Genomic DNA, 25,339 nt, shown 5'->3' on the forward strand with positions numbered 1-25,339 from the left:
AATATGAAAGAGTGCTAGCATCCGTTTCCTGGAAACATATTACTAAATCTAGGGTGTGTTACAATTGATGGCATCTTAAAATCTGAAATATGGTGTAATTCATTAATAGCGTTAATGGTAACCGTGTTAGTCCAGCCAACTTTGAAAAACAAGAAATAAAAGTCTTCTGCCGTACAGTAGTATAGTCGGCGCAATAGTTTTTGGCCGGTGGAATTTTCAAGGGGAAGGCTAGGAGCGAGTCACTTGTGCGATAGTATAATGCTGACTGCACCGAGGAGCTTATCGGACTGAACGCCCAAACAAAAGAAATACACTGACCGTGCCACCTCAGGTACAGAGACTAGGCCCGTCCGCCAGTTCCGTAAGCTTCTGCACCGGCCAAAGACTACTGCGTCGACTATACTACGCATTCACTGATCAGACAAACTGCAACATCAGATAGATCCAGCTAGCCAAGCATTTTTAGCCCACCACAGATCAAAATGCGATCTAACAACTTTGAATATAGATCCCTAAAACCAAGTTTATTCAAAATCTGTTGTTCGGTTCTGGAGTTGAAACATCTGGACAGACGGACGGATTAACATAATAGCCATTCAATGTGTGCAAAATAGTCATAGAAATGTTCAGAAATATTGCAGCTAAAAGGAGGTTTGAGGTTAGGTGTGCCACATTTCTCTCTTGAGATGACAACACTATTTATCTTTAAATACTATCACTTTATATTTTATATAAAGAAGATAACATAATGCATTGTAATAAATTAATAGATACAACAGTTAAAGAAAATAGTGTACAGTCACAATTCACATAGATTACATTATACAACACTAAAAAAAAGGAGTTGTTCACATCAGCAAGAAGGATACAGACTTGCATTTCGTCTCATGCACACTTAGCTGATGGTTCGCCAACATGGATCTCACTGTAAGGTGGAAGTCAGGTCCACAAATCCACAGAGTTTTGTTTTAATGTTAATAATGGTACTATTTTTATGTAAGCTTATTTAATATCTTTAGTCTCATGTTCATTTAATAAAACATCAAGTGAGATGCTGATCACTGCCGTGCAATTAGATGGCATTAAGTCAGAAGATTCTGAAATGAAGTTTGCTTTTAATATAATCACAGCAATGGAAGATTGCAATCCTTAATGACTCCGTGACTTAAAATTACAATTATTTTTCCTTAAATTAATACAGCAAAGTCGCAACAACACAATGAATGCTCATCATAAGATTTTACGCCTGCATAAAATCTGTGTTTGCAGCAAAATGGTGTTACGATATTTTGGGATCTCACACGAGTGAGTATGCAGATGGCTGTCTTCTGCGATGTTGGACTGTGTAGCCCAGTAGAAGTTAACTGACATTTCAGAGATGATTGCTGCCTCCGTATCAGGGTAATCACCCTAATAATGGAGGCAGCAAGCACATCTGAAATGTCAGTTAACTTCTACCGGACTTCACAGTGCAACAACTCAGAAGACAGCCGTCTGTAAAATGCTATGTTATTCACCGCACACCTGTCAAACCAAACAAGTTTAAGAACTTAGTGTCCTGTAAATCAGCCATTTTGTTAACACTCATCTGCCATGATACTGGGATCAACCCGTTCTTCAAGTGCCCGAGCACTGCGGGTCCCAACTTTTCGTTGGCTCGATCTATAGACATTCGGTAAGACTCCTTGGACGAGGGATCGGCCCGTCGCAAGGCCTCTACCTGTACACAGAAAAGCGCGGACAAACATCCATGGCTTGAGTGGGATTCGAACCCACAGTCCCAGCGACCAAGAGGCACAATGCCCATGCCTCAGACCACGCTGCCACTGCAGACCCCCATCTGCCATGATGCCCTCAATAAAATGTGTTACACTGGTGTGAAATGTGTTCAGATGCTGGAAAATTTCCCTTTCAACATCTACTGTAATATGAGTACCACACTAAGTAAAGCATGCAGAATGTCCATTAGTTTGTCCAGTACCCTGTGTTAACCATATCAGTAATTGCCTACACACAAACACTATCAGAAAACACTCATATATAATACTGAGAAATGCTGGATGTATTGGTTCTCTACTTTGCAATGAGACTGACAGCAGAAAATATTAATAGCAAACTTCCATGCCTCAGTGAAAAACACTTAACCAATTCTTCGTTGATTTATCAAGTGAATTATATTCACTTTGCCGCAGGGATAAAAAAAAAAGATAAAACATGAGAGATGAAAACTTAATGTAAGAATTGAATTTTATACATTGGCAATAAGGAATTACCTTTCTCTGCTATTACTTTGAGCATATGTAAATATACTAGCTTCAAATTTCTATACATGATAATAACCAACAGGGCTTGAAAATTGTAGTCACCCAGTTGCCGGTGACAAACAAAAAATTCTGAATGGCACCTACCTTCCTACTTCGCCTTTCTCACCTAGTTACCAGATTAAAAAAAAAATTCAAGCCCTGATAATCAATATGGCACTGTAACTACAATTACTTTTCAGTATCTTCATATGCTAACATGGCCTTGCTGAAAACATTCACATCATCACAGATCCTTGTTCTAGTAAATAAATATTTTAAACCACAATACAGGATTATATGAACTTCAACGTTTATTTAACTCCTAAATATTAGAAAATTATTAATCTTTTAAAGCAGGGGTGAATATCATGTAATTCGAGACCCTTTACTGAATACTGATCCAGTGAAATCACTAATTTCTACAGTATTTTATATTGAATTAATATAAAATCAAGGAACATATAAAAAGGTTAATTTTGTTTGGTACTGACACAGAATAATTTTGGTGCTGAATGAAGAATTAACAATATGAGATAAAACACACCGAGCTCAAATTTAATACATCTTGAGAACAGCAACCAGGCAAGAAATTTTAATAATAAAGACTGAGAACAATACACCAGCATCAATATGCCTCATTCTCTAAATTAAATTAATTTCAGTCATCCAAAAAGTATAACACCACGAAGGCAGATAAGAGGACACGGAGGTAAAGTAGACAGTATCACATTCTCACAGATTATAATATGACCATTTTAATGAAGGGGACTAGAGTTTCTGAATTTCAATATCAAAGCACAGAAGCAAGCAAACTAAGAAAAGGCTGAGATGTTACAAAATGATTTGAAAACCTGACTTTGACACCATTTGCCTTTCAAAGATACAGCCATTTCAGAAAAGAAAAAAAAATCACTGTCATACCCAAAGCGAACACTGAAATGGCTTCATTTCAGCTATTGTAAACACACTATTGTGGACATGTCCAGTTTCATTACAATTTAGTAAAAAGTGATAAATACATTTTCTGAGAGAATAAAAATAGTTACACAAACAATTTGTCTTCTAACAAGTAAAGAAGGGGAAAATATTAACTCCATTTTAGATTGTGTTTTAAAATTTCACCCCTCCCTCCTTGTTCTGAGTCTCTTGCACAGATTATTATTACCACTGTAATAGAGTATCATTGAATTATATTGCTGCAGCACAGTCTGTTTTCTTAGAAACACATCCAGATTATTGCACTGGAATGCAAAGTAAAACACCTCAAAGTGTTAACATCAGATTGGTGAAATCCTTCAAATGAGTTCGCAACCTTTGTGGTTTTACTTATAGCTATCACCTCAAAGGGGTTAGAAATAAAGTATTATTAATATCTATAATTATTATTATTTGGCATGTACTTTATCAAGTTACAATTAAGTTAACAATCCTTAGAAATTTACTGCACAGTCTTTGGTTCTGTATTCTAAAGAAACCCACTTACAGCCGTATTTACACAGACCTTCAATGATGCACATATTCCACTACCCAGTTGTCCTATTCTATTACCCCGTTACTTTCATTGGGAAAAGTCAACAAAGGTTCACGTAAATTCTGTTCTTCTTAATGTGCCATATATAAAATTCAATAAATTGTGTATTCTCGATGGTTCAAGACTTACTTAAACACCATCACCAAATTTTCACTGTGTTATCCTTGAACAGAACAGATTAACACCTCATGAGACATCCAGTCTCCATGCGTGATATTCATGAGTACCAAACACATTCTGATCGGTCAAGGTGACACTCGAGACATATTCGGTCACATCAGCTGCTTCTCAGCATCACAGACACATTTATTTTGCTTAGCTGCACATCTAGATCTGTTTCTACAATTTGAACATACTGAAATAATTTAAGGCAATCATTAACACTTTAAAGCGCAGTAGTGACTACACATATCACCTGCTTTAATAATCAATAACTCTGCAGTTTGTTCATATGATTCTAAAGTAAACTGAAATTGTTTCCTTAAACAGCATTACCAATTATATTTGAAATCAAGAACTGTTGTGTTTTATTTGAGAAACATATTGAATTTTTAAATATTATTTAGATGGGCTTCAACTTCAAATGGTTAATATCCTATATAGACTGTAATCTTACTGTTTCTTACCACGCATATTTTCTATTTTAACACACATTTTGCAAAACAAGTTTTATATCATTTTCTGCTTTATTGTCTTTGCTAATATGAAACACTGCATATCTGATACCCAATCCTATCTCTGATAAAAACTGTTAGGGTTTCTCCACTCCCCTAAATTCCCCAACAATAAAAGGTACCCGTTACTACATCTACCATGCTAAAATAATTTGTGAGAAAACTACTTTGAGCTGCTTGAGTTCAAGGGCAACATAAGTGTTGTGTACCTAATCAAGATTCACATAAAACCCATTTATAATGTCCTGCCATATACATCAGTTTTACTGCATAAATTCTAATATCCTCAGCACTTCAAAAACCACAACCAAACGCGGGTTAAACATCAAGGACAAAAAATTAAATTCGAGCCACTAAAAAGAATCAATTCATGAGACATACATCCATGTTACGGACATATTCTTGTTTAATTTTCAAAGTTATTTTGCTTTAAAAATTGCAGGAGAAAGTAAATTACATGAAATTGAGCAGTTTAGCAACTGCAGATAATCTGATCGGATTCATTAACATTCTCAAATATTCCCATAAAGATCACAAAAAAAAAAAAAAAAAAAAAAAAAAAAAAAAAAAAAAAACCCTGACCAACACTTACAGAATTGTTGAAAAACTTTGCACTTAAGTTATATTTCTTTTACTAGCAAACTCGGTTTTATGAAGGACATTCAAGGAGCAAGGTTTAAATCTTAATGTCCTATTTATAGACATACATTAATTTTTCTCTGTGTCTAACATCACAAATGGGTCAAAAAGAAGATACGAACAGTTTTAGTCTTACCTCTCAGTCATATTAGTTATCTCCCATGTCTTGATATGCTGTAGCAAACCATGGCATTACAGCTGTTAACAGTGTTCATAAAATGTACGAAGCACTTACATGTACAGCATTCCCTTCTCCAGGGAAGGAAACTGTTACGATGTTATTACAACTTCAACTTTTGGAGTCATGAGTTACAGACAATCCAAGTGAATTTCATACACCTTCAGTGGCTGTTAAATTATTTTTTGATTAATTTTGTATCTTGGAACAACAAGAATCTGTCCATGACTTCTCATATTGTCAGTTAATTGCTGAATTATGCAGCTGGTTTCATACCAAAACAGACTATGCTGTATCTTGGTTGCTTGCAACACTTTTTACTTCCCCATAAGCAACAACTGAGAGTCATCCTTTCATCAGTTTATAGTATAACAAACTTTTGATGTTGGAAGCAAATCTTCAAACTTTCCAAAGCCGAGTACCTTCACAGTACAGGCATCCATACTTCTATACATTCCAGATTCCTTATTGGACAGGATTTATATAATTTATGTTATTGCACAGACTTTATTACAGTGCCTGATTTTTTAAAATTCTCAGTGATGAATGAACAAATTACATTTGTTATACCTTTCCAGAGATCTAACAGTTTATTCTTGTTCCTTCTCATAGAAACAAAAGGAAAACATGCGTGCTTAGCAAATTTGTGTGGCTAAACATCACTGTCTGGGTCTGTCTCACTTCTTGGCTGGCCAAAGTTCCTTGTAATACTCTCTGACATGGAGCGTATATTAGCCAAATTGATATCCGTATCAGTAGCGACAGCTGCAAAATAGTCAATTCTATCAAGATCAGATACACTGTCAGGTAACACATTGATATCATCATCAGTCCTGTAACAATTGTCATATTCAGAGTCATAGAGGGCACTAAGTGAATCTAAACTCATCATTGCATCTGAATCAAATATTCTTGATGACGCACGAGAAGACATGCTGGTGTTATCATCCATATCCCCCTCATGACCTGCGTCGTTGAACACCGAATTCACATCACTCAGAGCACCTAAACAACATCAGAGATTTGATCACTAAAATTAATAAAAATACTTATACTACCACATAAAATCAATACATTGGTAATAATAATGTGGTTCATAACATACCTTGCCATCTACCAGATTCTGTAGAAATTTTTACCACCTCTTTACAATTACACTGAATATAATGAAATATGGTCCAGAGTACCTGATTTATCAGATGATTCCAAATTTGTAAGAATATCAAAATTCTTCAGATGTAATATTCCTGTTCTTTCTTTGAGAAAACAGTATGGACAGGCTGCTATGTTTCGTTTATTTTATAACCATGCAATCCAAACAGCAAATAATCCTAAATGTTCCAACAAATTACTAAATGTAACAGCATATGATCATATACAAAACAAAGACTACTCAGTGTAAAGGTAAAGAATGTACACACAAATGTTCAACTCATTTTCATTTACATTTCATTCTCATCACTTGGATAAGGGGGAAAAGTTATCAACCAAGGGACTGCAGACCACCAAGTAAGAGGGACTGTAAAAATTATATTGATGGAATTTATATGCTGCAGCTTACATAATATACTGGGATACTGGGAATGACCTGTTCTTCAAGTGCCTGAGCACTGCGGGTCCCAACTTTTCGCTGGCTTGATCTATAGACATTCGGTAGGACTCCTTGGACGAGGGATCGGCCCGTTGCAAGGCCTCTACCTGTACACAGAAAAGCACGGACAAACATCCATGGCTAGAGTGGGATTCGAACCCACGGTCCCAGCAACCAAGCAACACAAGGCCCACATCTCAGACCGTGCGGCCACTGCGGACGTCCTTACATAATATGGACATGTATAAAGAAAGATTACACCCAAAAATTTATTAACTTGCTATCTGCAATGACAAAGACTGCAGAGTAATTAATAAAGAGGTACACAAGAAATAATAGAAGGTGATGTGGAAGCTAGATGCAGAGGAACACAGAAAGGCGGTAAGTTGAAATTAGAAGATGTTAACATAACCATATTCGTAGACAGTCCCAATGAATTCACATAGATATCTTAGAGGTGTTTTCAATATTAAAAAGATGATAATGTTAATCAAATATAAGTAATCATTAGCAATCTAATTTCCAGAAATGTAGCAACTGCAAAGGTTACTCAGATGACAGGATGGTTCTATGATGAACTAAAGAAACAGGGAAGGAAGATGCTATGGTTTACCAGTATTTTAAGACAGCCAACTCAAATAACTGAGGAAAAACTTTAAACCTCAGTGCCTTGGCCAAGATTAGAAAAGGATACTTTTAACAAATATCAGAAGCATTACTGCTTGGTCGATATGATATATAATGCTGGACCTACCCTCAGCATCTGTGAGTCCTGTCTCATTCAACATGGATATATTCTCTAGTGCAGGATCATCAGTCGTGTATCCAGTAGACTCACGGTCAGCAAGAAGAGGTTCGGATGCAGCACCTTCGTCGTCATCGTCATCATCCTCTTCGCTCCATTCTGACTGGCTTGTCTCACCACCGAACACATTTTCTTGCTGCTGTTGTTGTTGATCTAGATGTTCCTGTTGTAGCTGTTTTCTGGCTGTTTCCTCAAGAATTCGCTTTACCTCTGCCTCCTAATAAGGATGAAACAAGTTAGGAAATATATGCACAGTGTAACAATTCTGGTGTGTCTTGCTAGGATTTGATTTTTGACCTCTGTAAATACTGCCAGTGATGAATAAAAAAATCTTTAAGCATGATTCCTGCATATTTATGAAATTATTGAAGAAAATTTGTTTCATCTAATTACTAAAATAAAAGCAAAAATGTTATACTACTATGACTACTACTAATTACTTACTAGTTCTTCATCACCAGACTTTTGTTTGCATGAAAGAAAATAGAACATTCAGATAAATGAGATTTGATGTTCTCAGGTTTGTTAACATTATGAACATATCAACATTGGTCTTGTGTGTTGTGATGCTGTGTGGACTTGTAGGAAGATACCAATGTTTCAGAAAGCCAAAGATGAAGGCAGTATGTTCCTCCAAAATATATACCTATAAGTCCATACAGCATTACAACGTGTAAGAACAATACTGACACAGTAAAATAAATTTATTCAATAAACCAAGTCATACTTTTCAGTAGTAACAGTAAATACACATACACTCAGAATTCAGTTCCTTCTTACATCACCATATAAAACACAGTCTTTCAAAATTTAAGTATGTGTTTTAAGTTCATCCTATATTTCAAATTATCACAATGTTATTACCATTTATTAAAAATATTGACATAGATGGACTTAGCTTCAGAGAACAAGGCATATGGCATCCTTACTTGAGTAGATACAGCATAGGAACATTCTCACCTGTCTTTCCACTTCCTCGACTATCCTCTTCTCTTCACGTTCAAAGCTTTCAATTTCAGCATTCTCCTTCTTCACATCATCATCATCATCATCATCACCAATGGTCTCACTTTCCAGGGTCTCACATTCACTCGTTTCCTTCCCGGTGCTTCTGTGATCACACATACAAATGAGCATCTTTGCTGTAAGACTACATAATGTAGTTGGGAAGAATCTGTGCACCTGAGGACCATTAGAAGTACAAGGCAATCGGACAAGAGGGGCGGGAGGGGGAGCTGATAAAGAAGCATATACTGTCCATACTAAAAACACAAATTTCCAAGCAGCATTATTTGTAGCTTGCCATCTCATTTCTTATGTCAATAATGTCTCTGGTTAACGCAGTATGTGCATTTGTTTTTCTTCTACTTGCAAGCAAGTGAAATAGGCAAAGCAAGACACTTTGGTCCTGGGTGCAATACATTAGTGGACCAAATGATATTCCTGTTCCAAAAAATATCTCAAACTACCAAAATTTACAAGAGCCTTGTAGCATTAGGTACTGAATCTAATACTCTACAATACCCATTTATCATTACCATTTAGAATCACCAATGTTAGTGACTATGAATATCCAAAACAATCTACACAAGTGCCTATTCCTAGAACTAAATTCAGAGAATTCTTTCAAAGCAATTATGTTAAAATTAGTGTATTATTATTTTAAGGATTATGTTTTAAGCTTCATTAAGTTCTCGTACAGGAAATGTATCTTGAATCTAGTGACACTAAGCTGTTAAATACCACTGCTTTCAAAATATTTCTGGAAACTACCATATGGACGTTATTGCAACATAATCTACAAAATCAACATCCAGTGCATTCTTGAAATGACATCAATTTAGTTGGTCTTTCATCCAATGAAAGATGAAAACATCACATAACATGAGATCATCAGAAAGTGTCTGATAGGGAAGCAGTAAAATACTGTGCTTCTTACATTACTATTATATAAGCAGTGACACACAAAAAATTACGAATGAGCACTCACTCTCTGGCTGGCAAAATTTTGAGATACTCCAAGCAAGTTGCCTCCCATACAGAGCAAACATCTCCTTATACCTCTCCTTACTGATCATAGCACACTAAAAAATATGTAAAGATTCATGGTCCATGATATAATGAGAGTCAAAAATAACTTTAAAAATCAATTTCATTCGTGAGAAATTCTGCTGAAGCTTTGCGACTTCCAGCGGTAATAGCAACTTCCACATGTAAGGATTCATTTAGTTTGTAGATCACATAGAAAACAAAATATAGTCACCCGACTGTCTCTACCATCTGATGATCAGAGTGCAACCTCTGTCACATTGTTCTCATTTTGTGGTGTTGATAACTGTTCATTACACTGGTCATCTAATGATTCACAGCATCCTTGAACCAGTGATTCCTCCCCAAAACACACTGCTCTGACAGATCATTTGTTACCATCTGTCAGTCTTCCACATCAATGGCAACATTTTATGATAGATCACTGCTCAAGGCAATTAATTTCCCCACTCCGAAAGTTTCAGAGTCCTCCGAGTTCTATCGCTAATGTAACTGAACAATTCCACAAACTATGTGCAATGGATGCACATGTCAAGACATGCAAGAGTAAAAAAATTACTGAATTTCTGACCTGATCTCTTTGAAGCCATCATTATGTCCATTAATGTAAAAATATAGCTTAATACACATTTCAATCCACAAATTTGGTTATTTTCCTGTATGTTTTGACTGCAAATGCGATAACCTTTTGAGGTATTTTTGGTACATTCTAACCTCACATTATATCACAATTATTTTACACAGACATTTTCATCTTATATAACATTAACCTGATTAAAAGACATAATATTCCTCATTAAAAATCTGAAAAGATAACTAATTTAATATTTCTTTTCTTTAATCATTCTTTTTAAATTTTTTAACTTGTTATTGATTCTGTTTTGTTCTCTTTTTATACATCTGTACCATAGCTTTTCATATGCTGAGAATAAGTGTTCAAGCTTGGTAAAATTTTCATATTTTTCCTACTTTGCTGGAATATCAGGTTATCACAGTGGTAAGTATGAAGATGGCTGTGTTCTGGGTTGTTGCACCATGTAATCTGATAGAACTTTACCAATGTTGCAGAGGTGTATGCTTCCAATGAAATGTCGGTAAACTTCTACTAGATTACATGGCACAACATCTCAGTAGAGAGCCAGCTTCGTTTCTGATTATGTTTGGGTGGCGTACCAAAGCGGTGTTATCTATCAGCCCCAACATCGCGTACAAGTAAAGCTGACAGGTAAATGGAAGCAAGCATGAATACAGCAGACCATAATAAAGACTGTAATGAGTGATTAACATGTTTCAATAGAAAAAAGTTGGTTAAAATCATAATAGAAAAGAGCCCACCAATAAGCAGTTGTTAATAAAATGTATATAAGTGTACCTAAAATCATAAAAGAGAAAAAAATATGCCCCTTTTGTTTGATCCTGCTTAAATTATCCAACATTTCAATCAATCATCAAATCTGTAGAAATTCTACATATAGTATAGTTTTATACACTATATATAAACATCTGGTTTCTTCCTTTTATTAATATTATATTCTTTTTTAAAATCAAATTTTCAACAGTTATCGTAAAACAGTTGTCTGTACAGTGTAAAGAACTATACTGTGTGTAAAACACACATTACAGAATGCACCAAAAACAAAGCTGAAATTAGAAATTCGCACAAAGTTACAACCCATAAGACTGACAACGATGAACCTTAGTTAAGTACATTTTGAACAATGAGAGAAGAGGCAGCAAGAATCCAAACACTGGTAATGGTGCTGCATAACCATAAACACATAAAATAATTAATAATTAACAAAGAAGATCACTTTCAATAACCAATTAGGAAGACATCATGTTATACACAGGATGAAATTATCGTCCTGTGTGGCCAAAACATAAATTAAATAAACTATACTAAAACTAAGAAACGCACAAATGCCCAGCAAATAACAACACTGCAATCATACATTATGCTACATTTAGCAAGCTAATTTACCATGAAGGGGAGACAATCACATCTGATTCATTCATGTGTAATAAGATATATCAGCTGATCCACTAATGTACTCACTATTGACCAGATGTCCTCATATATTTCTGATAAAACAGATAAGCAGTATCACTGCATTCAACATCTCATAGGGTAAGTAAAATGGTATCTTCAGCATTCATCATGCAACAATTTTATGCATGTCATATTCATTATGCCCCTGCACATAATTTTTCTTTTTACTGTCAACATTTGTAAATACATACATAAAAAAACACAGAAAAAACGTAGCACAATGAAATTACACAAAGGCTGCCACCAAAAATATCCCAGCACATTCCCAAGAGCCTCAACAAGTACATTTAACACAACTGAATCCAAAATCTGTAATTATAAATGTGACAACTCAAAATTATGAACATCATGAGAATCAATGTGAGAAATGAAAATTTTATGAAGTTCAGACTATTTTTAATATGCCTGGCCTTTCAAAAGATGGGGTAGGTTAAATGCAGTGATGATAATTAAAACAGGACACATTTGCTGCACTGTAATTTTTGCTATTTGTAACTAAGCATGACCTTGTGACAAAGCAGTGGAACAGAAAATATTAAAACTAAGATTAATAAGCTGAGTATGGAATGCCTCATCTGAAGCACTCAATTGGAAGTTTCCTTTCCCAAAAGATTCTACCACCATTTTCTAAAAGTATTTCACCACACAGCAGACTGTCTTTAGTTCTGTCTGCTGTGTGGTGATGTTCACAAATGATTCTTCTTTGATTATAAATTTGAAGCTTAAACAAGACTGGAAAGTGTAATCCATACAGGAATACACATGTTCTTTGCAAATTATGAATTCTTAATAAAAAAATATGTCAGTGTAGGATTTGAGGTTTTCACGGCAGTGAGTTTGAAGATGGTTGTCTTCTGGGTTGTTGTGCATCAACCCAGAAGACAGCCATCCTCACGGATATGTCACTTATTAGTTTCCAACTACAAAAATCATGCTTAATGCCTTCTTCAATCTTTTAGTGATGACTATATAAATTTCACATTTAGCCTCACAGCCAGAGTATATAGGAAATTAAATGCTTAAGTAATGTAAATCAATATTGCTATGTTATACGGCACATTAACTCTGTGGTAGCAAACTGCTCTCATAAGCATGGGGTCACAGGATTGAATCCTCATCAAGTCTTTTTTTATGTAGCCATCACGTTGTTACTTTATTGCAAGTGATGTTAGTGTCGACCCCACCACACAAGTTTGTTTGCCTCCCATATTGGTAATATTGATTGTGGGAAATTCTGAAGCACAGTTTTAACATATTTCCCAATGGCATAATGTCCATACAAAATCTAATCCAAATCCAGCCAGTTGTTTTCGAGTTGAATCGTGCAGACGGACAGACACGACCAGCCCTACATGCATTCGTTCCACGCATTGTCCAAAGAACACAAAACTATATGAATGCTTCTTGTAGTGTTTGGGGTACCCTGTTTCAAGATAACAAAATACACTTACATTTATTAATGACCATATTTTATGGCAACATTATCATCATGAACATTATAAAATATTTTACTACTGATCATAACAAATAAATAAATATTAATTGAGGTATGAAAGCCTCTAAAATGGTTTAGCTGCAAGGCAGTGCTGCATTCCAAAGAATCAAAACATGCAATGAGCTTGCTCCTTGATTACAATAAAAAAAAGCAGTTCCAATAGATTCATTAATAGATAGATTAGAGCTGAAGTATTTTGCTGCAAATTCATAACGCAACTAGATTCTCAGATCCAACCTCCATTATGTTCCAGACTGGCCAATGTATATCAATTTTTTCTTGTAATAGTAAGTGAAGAACAGAGAGCAATACAAATTGTGAATTGCAAAGCAAACATACTGGACCTTGAAGATCTGGCAGCATATAATTGCAAAAAAGAGCAGTAGTTTACTACAACCACTAAAAGCCAGTACACATAATCACAAACAATGAATGAACAAAACAAATACTGACATGTTAAAAAGGGCTTCAAACACGAGCAAGCAATGGAAAGCAAAGGATAGGAAGACTGAAATACAGAATGTGAAGAAAATCCTATTAGAATATGTTTGGATAGAGAACAGCATTAACAAAACTTTCAACCTTAAGAATCTAGTGAATATTTACCACTAGTACAGTCTGATACATCATTTAAATTTATAATGGTCAAATAATGAAATAATGGAGTCTATTGACATGAATATGCTGTCATCAAATTTCCATTCTGTTTCCACAGAAGATTAGTATGTTATAAAATTATATTTGACATAATTACAAATTATTAAAAAAAACAATAATTTTGTATTAGAAACATTACTATATATTTTGATTCAGGCAGAAATGCACACTTTACCTATGGGAGCATTTAACAATAAAATATGTACCAGTTCTCCAGCAAAATTTACTCTTTCCAAACAGATTCAGAAAACACAAGGCAAATAAATACAAAATTAGCAGCAATTAAGATTCTAAGCCAGCAACATCACCTGCAGTCATGTTTAGAGAGAGGAGATATTACCAATTGGACAGGTCCTAATGAACCTCCGCTTCGGTATTCTTGAAGACAGAAGAAATCCACTCCTATCCCTACACATGGAGTCTGTCTCTGTGTGTGTTGTATACATAGTATATATGACTGTCTCACTGCATGTTTCAACAGCGTGATATAGGGAAAGCAGTATGAAAGTATCAGCCACAAACCAACAAGCCAAGGGGTCAATCAATTTATGTAATAATTAATATGCAAAGATTTTGCCAAGTCCCACAGTGAACCAACAAACCAAACCCAAAGTGGAGATAAATGGCTATCTCAACATAGAATACAATAAGTATGATTTAAGAGATGCAACATGATTCACAGAAAAAAGACAACTAAAATCACATCGAAAAGAAACTGAAAACCACAAGGCATAAGACAAAAGATGAAGGGAAAAGGCAAAGGAGGGCAGGCAAACCGTCTGCCCAGAGAGGACTAGCAACTGTATCACGCCATCTAATATGAGAATAAAATAAATTAAAATACAGCAGAAAGTACAATAATTTTGATGTCTGTGTGTATGATTCAAGATAATTTCAAGAAATATTTCATGAAACCACAGTTCACACATGATCAATATTTCCCTATATTAGAATTAAACATAAAGTAACTTATAAACTGGTTAAAACACTGCAGTGGTATTAAAAGCTATTCAATACACCATTTAAAGACTTGTAAAACATGCAGCCTGGCTAAATTAGGTCAGTTATCTAAACTATTCAGATGGACATTATTCAAATCAAAAAGTATATAAATAATTTTTAAAAAGAGCCCACAAAATTGTTTTGCACTTATCAAAACTATTTCATAAGATAAAGGAGGGGAGATAAAATTAAGAACAAACATTCACATTTTTTATAAGTTAAAAAATCTCTAAGCAATGCAGTGCTACAGAGTGACCTTATGCCCATCACAAATGCTTCAAACTCACTTCAGTGCAGCTTAACTAAAGAAGACGTAACCACATGCAAGTGCCATTCATTTGTCCTCCTAACCATCAAGCATTAACGATCTGGTCGCACGTGTAAATAAGCCTCTCTTCGTGAATTTAATTCCAGTTGTGATTTTGTGTACCTCATCCACTGATGAATCATGTTGCATGGATAACTCTGATATCTCAAGAAACAAAGAATATCTACACAGAAATGCAGAAAAAAGAGAGGAACCTTACCTAAGAAACTGTACAAAGTGTATGCCTTTGAGTTTCTAAATAACACGTTAAAGAAATCACAGTTTGTGTCATGTGTAATTTAAAAATACTTGTAAGATTTGAGGTTTTCACAGGGGTGAGTATGAAGATTTCTGTCTTCTGGGTTGTTGCGCTGTGTAGTCTGGTCGATGTTAACCAACGTTTCAGAGGTCACACTGCCTCCGTCATCGCCCTGATGACGGAGGCAGTATGACCTCTGAAACGTTGGTTAACATCGACCAGACTACACAGCGCAACAACCCAGAAATCTTAAAAATACTTCCTTTAACAATTAAGGAAGATACTGCACACTAGTCATAAAATGCCACAGAATTAATAATAAATTTGGCAACAGCAGCTGCAGCTTGCAAATAGTAATTTCACATGACATTTCATCAAGTATTCTATGTTTTTTAATATAAAGGCACATTTTTGCAGAATTTCTTTGGCACAATGTGTTTATTATATGTTTTATGGTACTTATATTGTGTCCCTTATCACATTACCCCTTCTACTATTTTGTTGACATCCAAATTTTCAGTCATGCCACATGTCTATAAGCCATTTTGTGTATGGTAAATGAACTGAATCTATGTGTTTTGTCACTGAAATTTAATTCCCATAATTTCCAATTTGATGCAACTTATGGCTCTAACCATCATTTCCTGTAACCATTATTGACTGTGGTGTTTTGGGTCATCATGCTGTGTAGTCTTGCAGGTAATTACAAAATTTTAAAAGGAACATATCTCCTCCATCTTCAGGGTTGAAATTAATCAGACTGGGGATGTGAAATGTTCATACAGGACAGAAATAAAAAGTAAGTGAGGGGCCCTGAAAAGGGTAGCTCTAATAGGTCTGATGAGGACCTACTTCTGAAGAAGGTCCTGTCAGGAACAAGGGAATCCAGTAACAGCAAGTGATGGAATGGAAAAAGATGTTCCACAGACATAGAAACAAGGGTAAGAGAAGAGTGGCTGACAGGAATGCAGATAAAGGACAATGAGGAAACAAACAGCGACCAATGGGAGTCAGGATAAAAGGAATAAGAAAAAGAGAAAGCGGTGGTCAACAGGTTTGTAGTTTATTTATTTTTGGTTCAACAGGCATCCTTTGTGCTCTAGTGGGAGTGAAGAACACCTTTATGGGTCCATCCAAGTCTCATGGTTTTTTCAATATACACAGTCCATGTCTGCCCACAGTCCTCATAAGGGACATCCTCAAAGACTATCCTTATTAGGGACTCCCAATCAGCCTTCATCCCCAATCCCATCATTGGTTAACACTTTCTCTCACCCTTCTTTTATCCCTATTTACATTTGCTGCCACTTTGCTTACCTTTCATCATGTATCCCAATTCTCATTCACCACTCTCCTGTCACTTTTCATCCTTTTGTCTCTCTAGACTGCGACATCTTCCTTTCCACCACATACTATTACTGGTTTCCATCAGGCCATGGTTCCTCACATGACCCTCTCGGAAGTAAGCCTCTATCAGGGTCTCCCTAAGGAGTTGTCCTTTTCAGAGTCTCTCAGTCACATCTCTCTTCTTGTGTCCATCCTCCTCTTATATAAATGCCTCATGTCCCCATTCTGACTTATTTCAAACCTCAGGATGGAGGAGTATGTTCCTTCAAATCTTTGGTAATTATCTACAAGACTACAAGGTATCAAAACCCAGATCATAATCATAATCTTCACCACTGTGAGAACCACAAACTTTAAATTTTATAACTACAAAATGAATACTTTATGCCATTATAGAGATGAATGGAGAATGATCTATCATAAAACAATTCCAACCTTGAGAAAATATCAACAGATGATGATGATGCTTACAAATTATGTGTGTCATGATGTGTTTTCAATACGAAGCAATTTGGTTCTATTACAATTCTAATATGATTTAAGTTACAGGCAGAAAGAACCGAAACTGTCATTTTCATTTTTGTTAACACTAGTGTACGCATATGCGCAGGCATACAGAAAGACGGGGAGGGCATTTGTTTCCAGTTAAGGAAATGTTACGCGTAAGTTAACTGATGACCTAAATATTTCCCATCGATGGATGAACTTCATAACAGAAATAAACAGATGAAACCAATCGGCTTGTTCTGTGAATTTTCATTGACTGCCTAGAGCATTTGTCCCTGATTTATAGGTGTCACTGTGCTACTGAAAGTATTAGCTGTTGGTACTTGCATCTTGGAAGAAATTTTCATGCGTGTTATGTGCAATGCTAAATGACATCAACTTCAAAATTCTTTCAACAAGATTAATTTGTAGAATCAGAAAGGCTTACAGTTCTTTAAGTTGCTAATTAAACAATGTAAAAACATTAACAAGCACAAATTCTCTCTCCAGACTTTATTCTGATAAACTGTATTCTATGTGAGACCCCATACTCATCAACCTGAAAGGGCCTACCTGAAACTTGGAAAGCGCTGTACCCCTTGGCAACTTCCCATAGTCTCAGTTGTTGCAGACAGGGGAGGAGAATTTGCATGAGGCAGAACATTTCCACCACTACATATGGTGTCCAGGGGAACGATGGCCGGCGTTTTTCTCCGCACTTTGAAAGCTCTGACTTCTTGTTTATCCCCACTGTGTTCCACTGTTGCTGTTGACAGCGTTCCATTTCTTCCCCTGTTCAGTGAACTTTCCCTACTGCTTTCCCTGTCATAGTGTTGCTGCATGCATGTTGTAGGAGGAACTTGCAGTTGGCTGAAACCAATCTTATTCTCTAGCATTGGGTTGAAGCAAAAGCCTGTTTGATTCCTATCAGCTGCAACTACGATGTTGTTCAGTTCATCTTGCTGGCGCCTTGCAAGTTCCTGAATGGCAGCCAAACCCACTTGCTGAGGGGGCAGAGGTGCTGGACAGTTATTGTTATTATTAATATTGTTGACCATATGGTCACTTTTGCTAAGTACATACCTTCCTAACATGCCCACAACAGGATCTCTTTCAAGCAGGTAACTCGAATGTCCCAATTCTGCCAGAACTTGATTAACGTTCTTCAGCTCCTCCAAAGATATGATCTCTTTATTTTGGTGTGTTTTCTCACATTTGGAGGGGATGTTCTTCAGAAGGTTTTGATCTTCAAGCAGTTTCTGAATCTCACGTTCAAAGTTAGGTATCTTTGCTATAACAGCTGCTGCACCTTGGTAGTGATATTTGGAACCCGTTTCAACAAGGGGAGATGGGAGTATGCCTCCCAGAGCTGAACCCATACCGTCTACACCAGCGGGTCGCAAATTTACTGATGACGCAAGTGGGGAGTGTGCTTCTACTTGTGTCCCCCCAGTACCTCCTGCACTACCTGCAGAAGAGTTACGTCGGCGATGACTTTTAGACATGTCCTTCCTATCTGTCTGACTAGAACCATCCTTTTTTGATGACCTCTCACTTGTAGAAGTTGCACGTGAGTTTTCTTCCTCAACATCGTCTCCATATCCAGGTGAATGATTCCTTTCACCTGCACTGTCACCACTGGAAAGATATTTCACTGCACCCCCACCCTTAGTCCCAATGTTATCATCAGGTGACACTAAAACTGACCCACTTGGCACAGTTCTAACACTTCCACCAACCCCACTGTGCTTCCTGTCCTGATTATGAAGCTGTTTCAGACTCCTACTGGGGGATCTGCCACTACCTGTGCTATGACCACGCTCACCATTTGCACTAGATGCCCTATGTATCCCGGAAGGCTTTTCAGTTGCATGTTTCAGTGCACTTCGATGCCCTATATACTCAAAGCTGCCACAGCTGTCACCTCTGTAAGCATCCTGCCCATCAAGAGAATGAGACAGTGGGCTGCAGCAAGAAGAGTCCAATGTGCTGCCAGCAGCAGCCAATGCTAACAGTGTAGCAGGAGGAAGAGTTTCTGTGTTGGTTGCCACTGTCGCTTTGGTACTTCTGCTGCGAGAGTTAGCAGTACTAGAACGTTCATCACTTCCATCTCCTGTGCGATGACGAGCTGAAGACAGACTCCAGTCATGTCTTGTGGTTGCTGAAGCATTACTACCTATAGCTGCACTTGATGCAGAGGAAGCATTGTTCCTACTTCCTCGACTAACAGGTGGGTGACTGGAAGGGGAGAAGCTCCGTGATGTTGAGAGGTTTGGTGGAGGCAGATCTTGAGATGGTGTTAAGTTGGAGATTTTCCCCCCACCAGACTGAACTCCACCGCTAGGGTTATTGTTAAAATTGGTTCCTACAGTGCCACCAGCACCAGGAAGGTAACAATGAGGTGGAATATAGTCAAGTGAAGCTCTGGGGGAGTTCTCTAGAGAGGATGAAGGGTCTACTTGGATGTCAGAAGGGTACAGCCATTGCTGTGTGGATGCATGATCACCAGCTGTGGCATGAAGAGGGGGGGAAGGAGATGGTGAAGCATCTGCATCTGTGGTTCTACTGTAACTTTCATCAGATGAACTTATACTGGGTGAATGATTCAAGGAGCTAATCTCATCTGCTGAAGAATGAATCCTTTGTTGAGCAGGGCTTGGGAAATAGAAGCCTGTTGCTCCTTGAAGGCTTTCATCTGAATAGTGGCGCTGAAGATGGAGGAGAGGGTTGCTGTGGTTGTTGCGAAGTTTGGTGCGAACTGATGCCTCCTCGGTGCGGATGTAACGGTGCTCTGAGGGTCTCATGGGTAAGGGTGGAAGCAATAGCTGTTGGTGGGGGGGTAATGGAGGTGCTGATGCATTATGTCCTCTTGTTTGATTTCGATGATGTCGTCCATGGCTTGGAGAAGCTGATTCTTTTCCTGGTAATTTAGGTAGTGGTTTCATATAAGGTTTCACAGCACCAGAATTCATGTCATTACCCGTATTGTTCTGATGGTGTGAAGATGTAATATTGTTAATGTTATTACTGTTATTATGACTCACATGATTGCCACTATTGCCACGATTATTACCTGCTTCAGACAGCCCTCCCCCTCCCCGGGGCCAAAGGGGTGTGTAACGTGTCGCATCTTGCGGTCTAGGAACACCTTTGGAAGATGCTGAGGAATGTCCTTGGAAGTTTGTAAATTGCTGACCACCTTTATGAGGAGGTAGAGGGGGTGGCGGTAAGTTTGCTAGGTCGTCCAAATCTCCTCCTTCCACTGACCTCTGCTGGTGCAGCTTCTTGCCTCCCCCAACACAGCCGCCGCTTCCACCACCACCAACACCACTACCACCACCACCACTGGAACTGTTGTTGGTGATGTAATTGGACCGTTGCTGTTGGCTGGGGAGGATCTTCATAACATTACCACTCAGAGGGAGCAAGGGCTCACACTCGCCATGCCTGATCCCACCGCCACCATTTTCTCTGCAACTGTTCTCACGGAGGGGGGGAAGTCTAGAAGTGTTCCGCAACAGCAAGCTGGGGTGCACCCCACTTGAGAAGCCACCATGATGAGAATGTGAAGAGGCACCATTTCCCTCATCTCGAGAGCATGATGGTCGCTGTGGCTTCCCGCGGCCATTTACCTCTGATGCACTTCCCTGCTGCATCTGATGTAGCAGAGCCAAAGGAGTGGCAACTCCACCATACATGTTCCCTGATGTGAGACAATTAACATATGTAATTAATATCATCCTTTGCAATTAACAAAATCACGTGCCAGAATTGTCATGCTATGTGTTTACTTCCTAACTTGTTCCCTTCACCACAACATCTAGACCAGTTATGAGACCCACACAGCCTCCTACCCAATAGGAACTGAAGGTCCTTTCCTCAGGGGCCAGAGGATTAAACTGACCAATGACTGTATGTCCAATGTAACTGTCAATCAATGGATTTATTATTATTTATTTATTTCTATCTTTCCAGCTAAAGATTCCTGCTTTACAATTTCTTTTACTGTTTCATCATAAAGGCAGAAGTATCAAGTAATAAAATGGTTCATCAACAGTCTAAAAATGTCAACATGCTATTGACAAAATATTCTTGAATGCATTCAACAAGTCTTCTAGGATAAAATTATTTGTTACAGGACTTACCGCCGCCAGTACTGGCTGCATTACGCATACCAGGAAGATCATCTACTCTGACAGTGCCTGGCTGTTTACGGTCAGTGAGGAAGTACGTAGTCATATCACCTTTTCCTTTCACTTTTACTTTACCACGACATTGGAACTCATACGGGAAATTCTTAAGCACCTGGTAAACCTCCTCAGTTACCTGCTCAAATCAACAACATATCATATTACAGAATACTATATTTTTAAATATATCCATCCATGTCAACAACCTAAACAGCTATTTTACTTGATATAATATACATTAGCAACATACCTAAGATCTTGTCACTTTTCACACATATATACAAATGTTCTGTATACTTATACCAGTATTTTGTAAGAATGTAAAAACCAAGACGGAGAGGGCCAAATTATAACCAAACTATTTCATACACAAATGCTTGTTATGATACTGTATCCTCATATATGGACTAGAAATAAGACAAAAACTACCTCTTTCACTCCAAGTATGTCAGCACTTAAGTATCTATGAAAATTAATTTCTCACATAAAAACCTAAGATTAAAATATAAAAAATCGTAATTATAAAACTCTTAAAATTATTGCTAGTTTACCTGTGTGTGGTTTGGTAACCCTGTAGAATCCATACGACTTGCTACATTCACCGTGTTCCCCCAGATGTCATATTGAGGTTTCCTTGCTCCTATAACGCCTGCCACTACGGGTCCTATGTTGATACCTGAAACAAGCAATTCTGGTTAATTTGTATGGCATTATATCTGAAAATGTGTGAGCTCCCATATCTCCAGATCAATTGTCACCCCACTTTTATCTTCACGTATTATTATGAGACATTATGTAAAAATAACTGTCACACATTGAAAGAAATGAGACAAAATACCGAGACGTGCATTTAAAAAAATACTCGAGCAATTCTTCACCGTGTCACAGCAAACATACAGGAAACAATAAATGCATGCATCACCAAAGATGGCGGTAATCTTCAACGTGTGCTATTATCATTAGTTTTTTGTTACAAATGACACTATTTATCAACAATAGCCTATAAGATGTTTTGAGTACTCTGTACAATGAATGTCTTTAGAGTTTATATATTCAATAGTGGTCAAATAAAGCAAATTAAACATAAAATGTACATAACACTACTATGATTAGAAGTTTTATATTTAAATATGTACTTTTAAAGTACAAAGCTAGTAAATATATGGATCTAGTAAAATAAACTTCATGTAACTATTTGGAACACAAAGTTTCTTTCCTGTATTAACAAATGAATATAATATTTCTAACAAAAGTAGATTCAGGCAATGTTTCAAACAATATACCTAAGGTGCCTCATTTTAAATTTATCATTTAACATCATAAAGAAAAAAAATAAGCTGTGAAGGAAACACTGCATAAGATATTCTGCCACCTGTTGGAATATTCTCCATGAAGACGCAGAATCTCTCTGTTACTCTTCAAGTGAAATATATCATTATCAAGTACACTCACCAACTCGTAGCATGAAGTTGTTGTATGAATTCTCATTAATATTGAGCAGTTTATCCCTCATTGCAAACACAAATTCGACTAGAGTACTTAGGTAAAACCCTGCTGTTGTTTCATCTTCGTCTAGTATACGAAGATCTGGCATGAGACCTATAGCAGCCATGTACGTTGAACCAACTGTCTTAATCTTGTCAATCGCTTTGAACCGTTCTTCACCCAGTAACTGTGAAACAGTGAAAGAAAAACTGTTAGAGGCAATTAAGTATCCAGGGTGTATCCATCATAACCATGTTCCACGTAATATCACCTGTCTACATAGACATTTCATCGATAACGTTAAATTTGAGACGTCATGTAGACCTGCTGCTAGCTGCCACTGTTTTGAGGACACATACCATCTCCATCTGAAGGTCTGAAATTCTACTCTACTTAACTATCTACTCTGTCTCCCCCCCCCCCCCCCCCTTGATGCCTACTTGGAGACTCCCTATTGGCCCAGAATTCTATCCCCCTCATTCCTCATTTAAGATTGACCAACTTCCTCAGCGTTCCCTTCCTCTAACCCTATATAAAGCTCTCCACTTCCCAGTATCACCACTTTAGCACTGAAGATTGAGACAGCATTTTTCTCCTAAATGTTGGCACCTACCATAAGCATATATGGTGCCAAAACCCAAAAGAATATCATCATAATTTTACTGATAATGTTAGTACAACACATCAAGAACTGCCCATACATGTGGCTCCTAGCCTGTGAGACACGAATCATGTATGAAGACAGTAAAGATGAAAGACCATGTAGGGTTTTACTGTATTTGACTGCAGTAGTTCTTTTTCACAAACTTTACAAACAATGTGTCAGTCTTAAAATAATGCTAAATATTTTCTTGTATAATAAAATTTAGAGGCTGTCTACCCTTCATAATAAAGGAAGAGGTACTCTGTAAGATTCTCTGCATAAAGCCAAGTGATAAGAACAAGACAGTATAGTATTGGCAGACTGATCAGCTCACTTCACAATGGATTTGCACTGAAATAAATAAAGATCAAGATTAATAAGCAAGGCAGATTAGTTGAAAAACTTTTTTTAACAAAACATAAACTATATACTTAAATCAGAACAGACATCAAATGAAAGAAAGTACATGGCTCACAAACCATGGCTGTAGCACAGTATCCTTTCTCCATAGAGAAATAAATTATTTATCCTGAACATAATTATCTAAAAAATTGAATAAGAACTAATAAAATTTTATCACAACTAATGTACAAAATACATTAGCTGTAAGTAGATTTTCTTTGGTGTTTGGTAAGAAAAACTGAAGACAATATAAATTTTAAGTGACTAAAGGTAATCTTACAAAGTACAAATAATATACATGGGTTTTCTTTCTAGCAACAGATAATGTTACACTGTACCACAAATCACAAATCTGTAATTAATTAATGTTAACCTTTTGAGTTCCAATGTAAGCAGCAAAAAATATGTTTGGTAAGTGCCAAGAAATTTTACTGAAAAGTCACAAAAATATGTTTGGTAAGTGCCAAGAAATTTTACTGAAAAGTCACAAAAATATAAATCTGAAACTACTGCAAATACAATACTGACATTTTACAGAAGCTGGCTAAAATCTTTGTTTGTCTGCTTACATAACAAAAGATACGTAACAAACACAGTCTGTGACACCTAATGGCTCTATACCAGACTGATTGCTGAATTACAGTCTCTCTGGGATATTAACAATTGTCACATATTTTTCATGCATCTCTCGGTGAGATGATGGCAATGTAAGTCAAATAAGGACTTTCTTTTATTAGTTTTCATTTGTTTGCAGTAGGTAATAAAGCTCTCGGTGATACACAAGTACTGGTACTTTTAAGAAAACAAATCATGTGTGTACTTGTGAAACGTCAATAAATTTCTACCATAATACATGGAAGAATAACCCAGAAGACAGCCATCTTCATCTTATTGTGTGTCCTGCTGTTATATTTTATATACATACCCGCACAACAGACACAAGTTATAAAAAAATTAAAATATAAGTGGCATTAACGACTTGTACTCACTTCATCAAAATCAGCGATGATCTCGTTAAGTAACCTAAGACATTCAACTCCTTGGTTGTTGCCATCCAGCTCAATGTAGAATTCATGGTAGTTGGTAATAGATGCAAACACAACGCCAACACGTGAGTAGCTCTGGTGGTAGAGGTCCTGTGACAAAGTGTTCTGTGTTGCGCACATGCAGAGGGTGGGAATTGCGCACGAACAAGAGGAGGTGAGGTATTTGGTGCACACGCACACAAAGGTGGGGAAGGAGAGAA

General features: G+C 37.0%; 1 protein-coding gene across 13 annotated transcripts in view; it reads right to left on the reverse strand.

Annotated features, from left to right (window-relative positions):
- Positions 1 to 698: 698 nt before the first annotated feature.
- Positions 699 to 25,339, reverse strand: part of rut (adenylate cyclase rutabaga) — a 137,079-nt gene continuing 112,438 nt past the window's right edge. For 8 of the 13 annotated variants that reach the window (XM_087345670.1, XM_087345663.1, XM_087345664.1 and 5 more), the window contains 9 exons: positions 25,083 to 25,244; positions 23,016 to 23,235; positions 22,115 to 22,239; positions 21,519 to 21,699; positions 17,947 to 21,076; positions 8,682 to 8,832; positions 8,166 to 8,183; positions 7,671 to 7,938; positions 699 to 6,330 (listed from right to left, as the gene is read on the reverse strand). In XM_087345670.1, coding sequence (XP_087201796.1) covers positions 5,978 to 6,330; positions 7,671 to 7,938; positions 8,166 to 8,183; positions 8,682 to 8,832; positions 17,947 to 21,076; positions 21,519 to 21,699; positions 22,115 to 22,239; positions 23,016 to 23,235; positions 25,083 to 25,244 — 4,608 coding nt within the window. In that variant the 3' untranslated portion in view covers positions 699 to 5,977. The remainder of the gene's footprint in view (positions 6,331 to 7,670; positions 7,939 to 8,165; positions 8,184 to 8,681; positions 8,833 to 17,946; positions 21,077 to 21,518; positions 21,700 to 22,114; positions 22,240 to 23,015; positions 23,236 to 25,082; positions 25,245 to 25,339) is intronic. The other 5 variants (XM_087345669.1, XM_087345675.1, XM_087345668.1 and 2 more) reach the window with 4 other exon arrangements.

Source organism: Zootermopsis nevadensis, unplaced genomic scaffold, assembly GCF_977971745.1.
Source record: "Zootermopsis nevadensis isolate Lab colony 2312 unplaced genomic scaffold, Znev_1.0 Znev_ptg000009l, whole genome shotgun sequence".
Lineage (NCBI taxonomy): Eukaryota > Metazoa > Arthropoda > Insecta > Blattodea > Termopsidae > Zootermopsis > Zootermopsis nevadensis.